The sequence below is a fragment of the Balaenoptera borealis genome (assembly GCF_965194805.1).
Source record: "Balaenoptera borealis genome assembly, chromosome: 5".
NCBI classification, from domain to species: Eukaryota; Metazoa; Chordata; class Mammalia; order Artiodactyla; family Balaenopteridae; genus Balaenoptera; species Balaenoptera borealis.
This window is the reverse complement of record NC_138862.1, coordinates 96,096,037-96,108,434: the sequence shown is the minus strand read 5'-3', so window position 1 is coordinate 96,108,434 and position 12,398 is coordinate 96,096,037. Positions and strand designations below refer to the sequence as shown.

The 12,398-nt window shown below is 43.6% G+C and overlaps 1 protein-coding gene across 2 annotated transcripts in view; it reads right to left on the bottom strand.

The window, feature by feature from the left end:
* SLC7A14 (solute carrier family 7 member 14) overlaps nt 1–12,398 on the bottom strand; it is a 140,277-nt gene that overhangs the window by 46,778 nt on the left and 81,101 nt on the right. For both annotated transcript variants that reach the window (XM_082393993.1, XM_082393992.1), the window contains exons 3-5: nt 11,433–11,669; nt 9,646–9,863; nt 594–740 (exon numbers count right to left, since the gene is read on the bottom strand). In XM_082393993.1, the coding sequence (XP_082250119.1) occupies nt 594–740; nt 9,646–9,863; nt 11,433–11,669 (602 nt within the window). The remainder of the gene's footprint in view (nt 1–593; nt 741–9,645; nt 9,864–11,432; nt 11,670–12,398) is intronic.

Here is a 12,398-nt window from a genome sequence, read left to right as displayed (position 1 = left end):
CAGCGTAAAAAGAGGGAGCAACAGCAGAAAGAAATTACATCTCCTCCCACTCGGCACCCCCCACCCCCGAGAGTTAAGGGAGAAGCATTTCTAGAGGACGATGAATTCTCTTTCCCCACCCTGGGAGAGTCTTGCCTCTTTGCTGCCACAAAGCTCCCAGAAGACAGAAGAGCATTGAGAAGGGTGCGCAGAGGCCCACAGTGCCTCTGCTTGCACACCCGCCCGTTACTGCCAGCCTGGGATCTGAGCTCCTTGGACGGCAGCCCACTCCCTGCACACTCTCCCCTGGGCAGCAGCGGACACCAAGAGCCTGTGCATAGGACGGAGCAGGGATGCGGGCCATGGCTGAAGTGAGGACCTGGGGCTTCTCCCGTCTCCAGTTTGGAGCCCTGATTTTCTCCTTGTCATTGGTGGGTGGGGTGAGCTTGAGCCAGTGTAAAAAGAGGGAGCAACACGAAACATATGCGTACAACACCGAGAAGGCACAAGTAAAGGATTACTTCCTGACAGAAGGAAACCCAGTCCCAGAGCCACATTTTAAGGTCAAATATGAAAAGGCCATGAGGAGGGTCACACAAGCATTTGGTACTTACGGATACATATGCTGTCAGGCAGATGACCAGGGAGGCAGTGATAGCATAAGGGATGGATGTGTTGGGATTCTTGGCTTCCTCTCCGGTGGTGGCGATGATGTCAAAGCCAATGAACGCATAGAAACATGTGGCTGCTCCTTGCAGCACCTATAGGGATGAAGACATTTATCAGACTCAGAGTGTCAGGGCAGCACCAGGGCCTGACGTGGTCCCCAGAATTGCCTGGTGCCCGGCAAACAGTACTGAGTGGTAGAAGGAGTAACATGGTGGAACTTGTGCTAAACGCTTGAGTTCTGATCTCTACTTTCTAGCTGTGTGACACTGGGAAATTCCCCCATGTGTAAAATGAAGATAAGAGGAATTAGATCCAAATAAAAACTAGGTCATTCAGCACATTCAAATAATTTTTGGAAGTAAGTGGGGTTATAAATAAATCAATAAGTTGGCTATCCCTATGTCTTGGGAAACTCATTAACTTCTCTGTGCTTTGTTTTCATTCAGTGGTTCTCAGTCACAACCAGGGTCTGTATGACTGCCCTTAGGGATATGTTTGGAAATGTAGGGAGGTACTTGTGACCACCACAGAGACATGGGGTGGGCGCTTCTGGCATTTAGTGTCGGGGACTCAGATGCTTTTGAACAAATTGTCCTGCCCAAATTACCGTTAGTGACCCTGGTAGATCATTTCCAGGGCATCTTCCAGATGTGAAATGATATAAAAGATTTTCAGATCTTCAAATCGTGTAGTGTCTTTCATGGGAAGACAGGGAGAGACAATTTGATTTTAGTGTTCCTTTTGGGGGCTTGAGTGGCCTTGTTGGGCTACAAGGCAGGGGAAGGATGAGGAGTGAGGCAGTGTGAAGCTGAGGAGATGGTATCCAGTGACATCTGCTGGATGTCTGTCTGACAGGAGCCTATGTGATCCCAAGGGTGATTGTGACTTGATGAGTCAAGCAGTGAAAATCTTCCATTGAGGAGCGTGTGACTTTCTTCCGAAGAATCTATCGAAGTTTAAATTATGTTTTCCCACCTTAGCATTCTCATTATCAGCTGAAAGTAAGAAATGTGCCTCTTTGAATGCTTGGGGGTGTCCCATTTGGGGAAGATGAAAGAGATTTTTCTGGGCTTTTGTGTATGGGGTGAGGGGATTTGGCAACCTGCAAGCTCTAGCCAGGGGTCCAGGAGTGAGGCTCATTGTGGACTGACCATTTTTTCCTTTTCTCCATATTCGGTTTTAAATGATGAAATTCTAAACACGTGCCAAGCAGACACCTGTCCCTAAATTTTCACTCTTACCTTTCCTACTGACTTCTCAATAGGTAAAAGACAAAATACTGAGAACTGGAACCTACAAGGAACATCACAAAATGGAAGATCGTCTCAAACTTTCAAAAGCAACCTTTGCTCATCTGTAAAATGAGTTGGTCTCTTCTACAGTCTCTCCTGTCAGGACTTTAATGCTTCAGTTCTCTAACTGGAAGTTCTTATTCTGGGGTTCATGCAATTCGTGGGGGAGGGTCTGAGAATTTTGCAGAGAAAAAAATACATCTTTCTTTTCACTACCCTTCAACTGAATGTTATCATTTCTTTCAATTATGAGTGTAGGTGACTAACAGTACCTGTGACTTTGTCACCAATAGCAATCAGCTATTTTCCCATCGTATTAGTTGTTGCAGAGATCTTGAAATACCACTTGTGCTCATTGTGACGTCCAATTTATGTCAGTTATTAGACATAGATATTAATATTTAAAGCACTAATAACAAAGCACATTGTTATATCACAATTTAAAAATATTTTTATAACTATATTTCAATATACAATTGACCCTTGAACAACATGGGGGTTAGGGGTGCCGACCACAGCACAGCTGAAAATTTGAGTATAACTTATACTGGCCCTCTGTGTCTGTGGTTCCCCCATGTACTCGGTTCCTTCATATCTGTGGTTCTGTATCTGCAGATTCAACCAACCACTGACCGGTGTGGTACTGTAGTATTTACTTTTGAAAAAAAATCCACCTAAGTGGAACTGCTTGGTTCAAACTCGTGTTGTTCAGAGGTTAACTGTAATTGATTTCTTTCGAACTCCTATGTAATTAGGTTATTCATTTATAAACACAATTTATACATAGTATAAACATAATTCAGAAGGAGTCCATCGGCTTCACCAGACTGCCAAGGAGTCCACTGCACACAAAGAAATCTAAGAACTCCTGATCTATTCTAATAGAAAGAACTTCTCAAACAAGCAGTTGTCACCAGGGGGATACTTTCTGGGAGAGGAGATAACTCCCAATTTCACACCAGCAAAGTCCTCCATTTGAGGATGTGGAAAGTGTCTTTGGCATCCAGACAAGGAGGTCAAACAGATCTCACCTCATCATATGTGGAGGTTCACAGGTTTGGAAACGTGCTTGTTTTCATTTGTCTAAAAAATGTCTCTGGTGTTCAGGGATGAATGATTGCTGGGACTGTAGGCTCACTAAGCTGCTCCAATCAAGGAAAGCCTTGCTTTAAGACAGCTTCCAGAAAACAGTCCTGTCTTCTCTTCCTTTAACATCTTTTTTCCCGTACACACACACACACACACACACACACACACACCCCTCTTGTAAATCATACAGTGACCTTTTCTGACAATCAGTCTGAAGATGCATTGCTCCCGATTAGGATGTCCCAGGGCTACAGTGCCATGCCCACTTGGTGTGATCAGTGCTGGATGGAAAGGTCATAGATACTATAAGAGCTCCCTGCTGAGGGTAGGTGGGTAGGAAGGTCCTAAATAAGAACTATAGGGCCAGTCTACCCTGGAAAAAGGTGAGAAGTCTGTAAACCGTACCATATGAAGATTAACTGAGGACCAGGGGATGTTTAACTGAAAAAGAAGACTCAGTGGAAGATACCTCCAGACAGAATTGGAGGGACACCTTCCAATTTTGAAGTCTCCAGAGGGAATCACAGAGCCATGCAAATGGGTGGCATAGGACTTGGTTAGGAGTGCAGATTCTGTAGACTGTCAGACCTAGGTTGGTTCTGCCATGTACTAGCTTGGTGACCTAGAACAAGTTCCTAACCCCTTGGGGTCTCATTTTCTTTATCATTTAAATGGAAATAAAAATCGTGTTTAGCTCGTTGGATTGTTCCAGGGATTAAATGAGATAATACGGTCAACCACAGTCATAGAATACAATACGTACTTCATAAATATTCCTCTTATCAGTAGTATTTTATTACTATTATAAGTTTTTCTAGAACAGATGAAACCAAGGGCACAAATTCCTCCTCCTCTTCCTCGTCCTCCTTATTTTTCTTTTAGAACTTGACACATTTTATTAACTGCTCCCATGAACCAGGAATTGTGCTTGGTGATGTGGATGCAGTTATGTGCAAAAAGTACTCTGAGTACTCTTGACTTCCTGGTGCTTGGAGTCTAGAGGACACTGCACGACCCGAAATGCTACCTTGACTGTGGTAACAAACTGAACAAGATTAATAAATATCTATATTATTTGTAAAACAAGGATGCTGCTATTTCCCAGATGAATGAAAGAATGGATGGCAATTACTGATAATGATTAGATACCAGAAAATTAACTATGATCAAGTTGGGAAGAGAGAGAATAAGTTTGCAAAGAGAATGTCTGTTAGCCTGAACTTGCACGTGTAGAACTAGAAAGAAATTATGGTTGAAGAAAGACTAAACAGATCAAAGGTAGGACATCTGGAGGTTCGACTGTGATAGGCAGGACACGGAATTTAATTCAGATGGTTCAAACGAATGATTTCAATGAAGGCACTGTAGGGGTCAAGGCTGGGAAGAAGTGAGGAAGAAATACCCTGGCCTTGTTCTCTTCTCACCTTCTGATGATATCACCTATTGGCTAAACCCAACAGGGAGCAACCAGCAGGGGGTCTTCTGGAGCACAGAACAGAGCATGAGGGGTAGAGAACGGATCTGGGGACTGTGGGCAAGTGGGGAAAAATCAGCGCACCTGCCAAGATCAAACAGACTCTGACCTAACAAGATATAAATTAAATAAACAGATTATGTAAGAAAAGATAATACAATTAGCAAATAGGGTCACCTTTGTACCTGAGTTAGTTTGAATGAGTTTTTCTTCCTTGTAAGCAAATAATCTCTGGTAAATACAAAAGAACTATGAAATGAAACTGTGTATGGATGTGTCTCTACCCAAATACCCACTAAAACTGCTTTCCACTTCACTCTACCCAGATCTCAGATCCGGCCTCTTGTATTTACGATTAGGATACACTTCCATGCATGAAAGAATGTGTGTGGTACCTAGGGGTGAGCATCTGTGAATTAAATTGATGGGTGAAGTGTGTGTGTGTGTGTGTGTGTGTGTGTGTGTGTGTTTCTGGGTTCATCTGTACTTTATCCTAACTTTCCTTTAATGTTTTATATAAATAAAAAAAACCAGTATTGATTTTTATTTGATGACATTAATGGAAATTGCTTTCCAAAGTCCACCTGGTGTAGCTGCTCAGCCGGGCGATCCAGATGGCTCCTTCCCTCTACAGAGGTTTGTGGGGAAACAGCACGTGCCTCAGTTGCTGGCGGGCCGCTGCTTAATTAGTTGACACAAGAATGTCATTGCTGGCCTGCTACTCAGCGTCTGGGATCCCTAAAAGCTGGCCCTTGTGCCTTGTTGATATTTGAGAGGCATTAGGATGAGGCAGCTCTCTGTATTCTGCCTTGGCGTGTCTGCCACATGTGCCTAGGAGATCATTAGGCACATTTTTATAATTCACTCTCAAGGTCACAAGACAAAACTCCAGCTTTAACAGCATTTCCTACCACCCTCATGCTCCAGATCTATTAGCAGCCTGTCCACAGCGACAGTGGAATGTGCTAATAGGTTCCAACAAGTGGATTCAAATGTGGAGACATGGGAAACAGGTTTTCCTTTGTTTGGAGGCTGTCAGCATTCCCCACAAATACTTGCTCTGAACCATTTTCCTGGGAGCTATTTGTGCTGGTAGAGTGTCTTATTTGGTTAAAGAGAAACCATAAGATAGCATCGAGAACAAATAACATATAGCGAATACGCATGCAACAATGTTCGAGGGCTGAGGAATTGCAGATGGAAGCAGGGGTTCAGCTGAGGGCCAGCAGTTACTTGATATAGGGAAAAAAATGTTTGTTGTTCTTAAGCTCTTCAAGACCAAAGAAGCATTTGACCCAGAACCTGTAAGTGAGTAAACCATTCCTTATGCTATTTTCTTTGGAAGGAAGTGGTTGGAGCAGGGAAAGAGTAGGCTTCTCAGGGGTCCATGGCCGGAGGATGGATTGCTCTTTAACTCTTTCAGAGTCCTTGAAAACTGTGTTTCAAGTCATGTAGTGGTATCCTTACAAACCGCTCTGTCCACAGTGGTTTCCTCCATCCCGTCCTACCGAAAGGGATCGAAGAAGAAAGTGGACTCAAACTCTGCACTTGTCCCCTCGTCACGGGTGGGGGTCAGAGTTTCTGTAAGGAGTGAAGAAGCTCATGAAGCTGCCAAGTAGGCAACTCGAGTTTGTTGACAACTGTCAGATGACAGAGTAGGGAGTGTGTTTATTCACTTGGTGGATGACATGCTCATGAGAAGGTGTCAGATCTTAAAAAACAGCATCCATATTCAAAGTGGCCTTGCTGGACTGGAAAAGCGACCTGAAACCAAAGTCGAGAAAGAACAGGTCTAGGCAGTCGGCTGTAGAGGAAATGTACAAGGCAGAAAGCCAGGGCCAGGCGGATAGCAGGGAGGATGCGTCAGCAGCATCTTCACACTGGGCTGTCCTTTGTGCTCAGTGATGTTTTTAGGCACAGCCACTAGGACATATATTTTAATTAATTAATTAATTTATTTATGGCTGTGTTGGGTCTTCGTTTCTGTGCGAGGGCTTTCTCTAGTTGTGGCGAGCGGGGGCCACTCTTCATCACAGTGTGCGGGCCTCTCACTATCGCGGCCTCTCTTGTTGCGGAGCACGGGCTCCAGACGCGCAGGCTCAGTAGTTGTGGCTCACGGGCCTAGTTGCTCCGCGGCATGTGGGATCCTCCCAGACCAGGGCTCGAACCCGTGTCCCCTGCATTAGCAGGCAGATTCTCAACCACTGTGCCACCAGGGAAGCCCTAGGACATATATTTGAATTTCTTGCAGGGAATATGGATTTGCAGCGAAAAATCCAAAATGCCAGCCAAGCTTTTTTGGTGACCAATGACAAGCCTACTCCAGGTAGCAGGTTTGGGTTGGAGTGAGGTCAGTGGCCAAAGGTGCCAAAAAAGACAGTTGGTTCGATGCGTGCAAACCTGGACGTAATGGAGTAAATAAGGGCTTTGGCTCATCTAGGACTGGGATTGAATTTCAACTCTATTACAGTCTAGATCTGTGATCTTAACTTTTCTAAACTTCAGTTATTTCGATATAAACGTGGAGATCATTGTCCTTATCTTGCAAGGCTGTGGTCAAGAGTAAATGAAAAGTGTATGTGAAAGAGTATGTCATAAGGAAAAAATCGTTAGGGATGGCATCCTTCCTTTCTTTTTTATGCCTGATTTCCAATTTTCTTTTCTTGCTGTAGAAGCTAGTGAGAACTGGGATTGGGTAAATGGGAAGCCCCTAAACCTGGCTTGATTAGCTCCTTCCGTGATGAGGCAGCTCCTGACTGAGGAAGGATGTGGAGCCCCTGAGCAGGGAGAGGAGACCCCGCAAAGAGAATAAAGACCCCAGAACAAAGCACAAAAGGAAGAGCTAAAAGACTGGTTCATCTTCTTCAGCATGGGCAAAGGGTATCTACACAGAGGATATTGACTATTTCCAGTCTTTCACATGGGGCCTAGACTACAGTGTGTGCCATTTAGATAAGTTATTAGGAAGATTTTGAAAATTAAACATGATCTGAGTAATTAAGAAGAGTTTTCAAATTGCTTTGATATGATGTCTTAGTAAAAATGCACATTTGGCCTGGGCTGGCTTAACTATACCCCCATCTTAATGCTCCTTCTAGCTCCAAGACCCCAAGACTTTGTGAAGGCTTAAAGGAAATGAAAATGTAACATGTCAGATTAATTACATTCTTACTTTTTTTTTAAAGAAGGCTCAGAAGGGAGGGGTCATCATACATAAAGTACTCAGTGTAGTGGAAGGGACGTTGGAGCCACACACCTGGGTGGGAATTTCAGTCCTGGCACCGACTAGCTAAGTGACTTCAGGCAAGTTACCCAGCTTCTCTGAGCCTTGAATTCTCCATTTGTAAGTTGGGGATAGCAGCACCTGCTTTAAAGTTTTGTTATAAGCGTGAGATAATATTCCTAGAGCTGAATGCTGGGCACCCAGCAGGTAGTGGGTAAATTCTAGCTGCTTCCTCCTGTCATGATCGCTGTTGCTAACCACACAGTGTGCACATAAAGACATCTGAGATTTTATTCTTTTTTTGCAAACATTTGGTTGTCATTAGTTTTACCACTTGATAGGTGAGAAAACCTGAAAGCACAGAAGTTAACTGTTGGCCAAAGTCTCGTAGTAGGTCCATGACCCAGTAATTTCTTACATTGTTAAGAAAATGGTGAGAACATTTTCATGTGCTATGATGAAAATGCAGTTGAGTTCTGGGAAAACATTCTTTCTTTTTCATTATTATAATTTGTTGTTTTCTTATTTGATAGGAAGGGAACGATTTGTATCATAAGAAAATATAGACTTGGGAATTCACAATGGGGTTAACAGTGTTTCTTTGTCTCTTCTTCTGGTTTTAACCAGTTTTAGGATTTATTCACTTCAGGGGAGAGGGATGAACTCTGCAGAATTCTTACTGATAAGCAGAAGACTAGAAATCTTGGCTTAAATTGCTTCCTTGCTTGTTTCTCTGCATTGAACAGCGTGGCATGGTTTAGAATACACAGAAGTTATTTTGAGTGTTCTCCAAGAGCTATTTCTGGTCCCTGGACCTCTTGGAGGAAAACCAGTGTAAGCAAAAACTACAAAAGCAAAACGGGTGGAATCCTGGACTTGCTTCTGTCACTGATTCTGGGTGGGTGTGCCTCTCCCAGCCTCAGTTTATTTACCTGTTAAGTGAGGGGATGGGACCAGGTGACCTCTGTGATCCCTTCTAACTCAAAATTCTCTGATTTATATTCTACTATTTGAAAAACAGAAGAATGAGCTGGTGAATTTTACCAGTAAATCCATAAAGTAAGCATTTTTAGTCGTGCTAGAGAAAGAATCCAGGTGCGACTTAGAACTAGTACTTCTCAGTATAAAGAATTTGCCACTCGGACCTTCCCATCTTTCTTTAGCATAAACCACACCATCAGATCACAGGGATGAGATCTGAAAATGTCCTTTTGGTCCAGCGCACTCTCTTGCCAACCCCCAGACCACACCAGGTGGGCTTCTCTGCTCTCAGACCCCAGCAGGGCTCTCCACCTTGGGTCAAATGTTGGGATTAGATTTGAAAACTGTTCTTTTCTTGTTCCATACCCAGGCAACACTCCTGCTTTCCTCACCCGCCCACTCTCCCGGCCTCCTTTACTGCCTTGCGTATTTACGGACTGTCTGAATAGACTGTAGAGAGATTCTGTAGGACTGAGCTGCTCATGTACAGGCTGTGGAGTCAGACAGTCCTGGCTTTGGGTCCTGACTTGGGCACTTACACTGTGTGCTTAATAGCAAGCCATTTGACCTCTCTGAGTGTGAGTTTTTTTCATCTGTAAGACCAGAATGTAAATATCCTCCTTGCAAGGTTATTAGGAAGGTTAAATGAGATACTATATGCAGAGCACTTAGCGTAATATTAGGTATATTGCAAGTGACCAAAACTTCGTCTATTATTGTTTTCCACATAAAATAGGATCTCAAATGTTTGTGAAACAAATAAATAAAAAAGAACCACTTCTTCAGAACATTCCAATTAAATTCAGATAAAAGGTGATGAAAAGAGTGCCATGAAGGTTATGAGACAAGCAGCATCTTCTTGAAAGTGTGTCTCAGACTGTCACAGGGTGGAAGGCAGAGCGTGCAACAGCTACACTGGGATTTAGGAATGAACTCACCCCTGACCAGCCGTGGGGCAAGAACTGGCCCTCAGCCCAGTATTTCCCGTTGATGAAGAAGCAGCCTGCAATCATGATGAACACCCACACTGCCAGGTTCAGCACATTGAGTACGTTGTTGAAGCCCACGGAATTCTTCACCCCCAGTGCGACAACGATGGTGACGATGACTGCGATCACCAAAGCCAGAAGGTCCGGGTATGATTGTTTTCCTTTCCCTAGAGTGGAAAGACATGAGCTAATATTGTCCAGGGAGAAGAACTCCCAGGCCTACCCCGGTGCATCTGCGCTCAGCTCAGAGAAAGGGGGTCAGTTTGTTACGGAGGGAGAAGGAACTGTGTGTGTGTGTGTGTGTGTGTGTGTGTGCGCCTCCACTGTGGTCCACAGGTGTCTGTTTGCAAATGGGAAGGTTTTGGTGTATAGGTGAGGTGGCCTAATATCCTGGGACCAAAAATTGGGACACATGATATGACAATTACAGCAGTGCCTGTGGAACCATCGCACGGAACATCCAAAATCAGGACTGTCCCAGGACATTCAGATGTATACATGGATCTGACATGTTATTTGAACTGTTTTATCTTCATTGTTTAGTTTGTAGTCCATAAATTTCTCTTTGTTAGCAAATTTAGAAATACGTGTCTTTGAAAATTATTGGAAGAAGGGTGTTCTTTCCATTTGAGTGAATGTGGTTGCGGAGAAGATGGCCGGGGAACATGCCCCGCCTTTTTGGTCTTGTCTGTTGGCCAGTGGACTCCTGCCCTCTATAGAATGGAGACGGCACTGCCTCAGCAGTCACGCTCCTGGATTTCAGCTGAACTCTTGCCTGTAACCAGCTGTGTGGCCTTGGGCAAGTGCCTCCTTTCTCCGGACCTCATCTGTAAAGTGAAAGGGCGGGCTACCTGATTTTGGAGAACACTTTCAGACCTAAAATTCTATGAAATCATTATACTGAGAAAATGTGGTCTTCATATTTGTTATCTTCTCATGGTATCTAGGTGCTCAGCATTTTGGTCAGTTCTTCTGAGACAGGGGCACCAAAGTCAAATGACTTGCATGCAGCCACTGAATTAGTTCCTGGAAGTTCTGGGGCAAGACCCCAAAGCTTCCTCAACTGCTGTTTAGCTTCCCTTGAATGTAAAGGGATAGTCAGACATCAGGATGGAAAGTGGGTGGTTAGTGAGGCTCAGAGCCTGAAGTCTCAAGGTATTTGTTACATGAGCTTCTGACTATTTAGTATTCACTCATTTCAGTTACTCATCCATTCTGTTTCTTTTAGAAATATATTTTCTTATTTAAAAATTAATGCATGCTTATTTATGAAAAATTTAAAAAATGTTCTAAGGAAACCACTGGAGAAGTTCCTTATAGTTCTTTTTCCTGTATTAGTTTTATTTTTATATAGTTACTAACATGATGCATGTCCAATTTGTATCCTTTGTCATACAACATCGCATCAAAAACATATTCCATGCTATTACAGCAGTCTTCCTTTTAATTGCTAGCTATATAATATGCTGCCCTAGTTTATGTAATCACTGTAGAATATTTAAGCTGTTTCTAATTTTTTGTTATTATAAATAAGGCTGTGATGAACATCTTTTCATATAAAGCTTTTATGGAAACTAGAATAATTTCCTTAGGATAGATTCAGAGGGGAATTACTTGGCAAAAGAAGATGTATTAAGGCCCTGGATACATTTTGCCAAATTGCATCCTGAAAGAGGAACCCATTTATTTGGCTCAGCAAGTTTGCATGTTGGGGTTAGAGTCTGTGGCAGTCTCACCCAGGCCGTTGAGGGTCCCCACGCTGTCCGCCATCCGACGGCTGACCGTGTGGTTGGCCAGTGAGTCAAACATGCTGCTCAGAGCGCTGGCGCCGGCCGCGGTGCCAATCAGGTACTCCAGGATCAGGTTCCAGCCGATGAAGAATGCCACAAACTCCCCGACGGTGACATAGCTGTAGGTGTAGGCCGACCCCGTGGTCTTGGGGACGCGGACTCCAAACTCTGCATAGCAGACACCTGCATGGGACACACACATGGATGATGGATTTCAGGAGATGAGCTAAACTTCTGGTGGTTAACCATCTTGGGTAGAAAATACTGGAAATCTCTGGGATCTTAGAACAAATGGGCAAAGTTTTATATAAATGAATCAATCCGAAGTTCTAATGTGTTCCAGCTTCACTTCTGGAAAACTTTTTAACCTGCGTGAATGCCAGAACTAACTCTAAGGAACTATTAGAAGCTGATCTTCTTCATTAGGAAAACTCCCGGTTATCATATGTGTCTCTGTCATTGTTCCTTAGGTGTCAGATATCCTGAGTGAGCATGGATCTAACTCATTATGACCCCACAATTGATGGCACCAGGGTTAGATTATGCTAGCATTCTTCTCTTTCATTTTTACCTGTTACAAAAGGTGTTCCTCATTTGAGAGTGATACCTCAAGCAACCCTCGAAAATCCTGTACTATACTGGCGTGTGGGTGGGTAATAACAATGCAAATATAAATAAATGACTAGTTATTAACTAGGAAATTTAGCACATACAAAAGATAATTTAATGAACACTTTTAGAGTGCCTACTGTGTGCTTGGGAGGGTGCTAAGTGCTGGGACTAAAAAAAGACAAGTGAGGCAGGGCCCTGCCTTCAAGGGGAGCTATACCAGGAAATCAGCTCACATCGTAGGCTGTATAAGCTCAATAATGCAGAGACGTACAGGAACAAGGAGAGCAGAGATACGACATG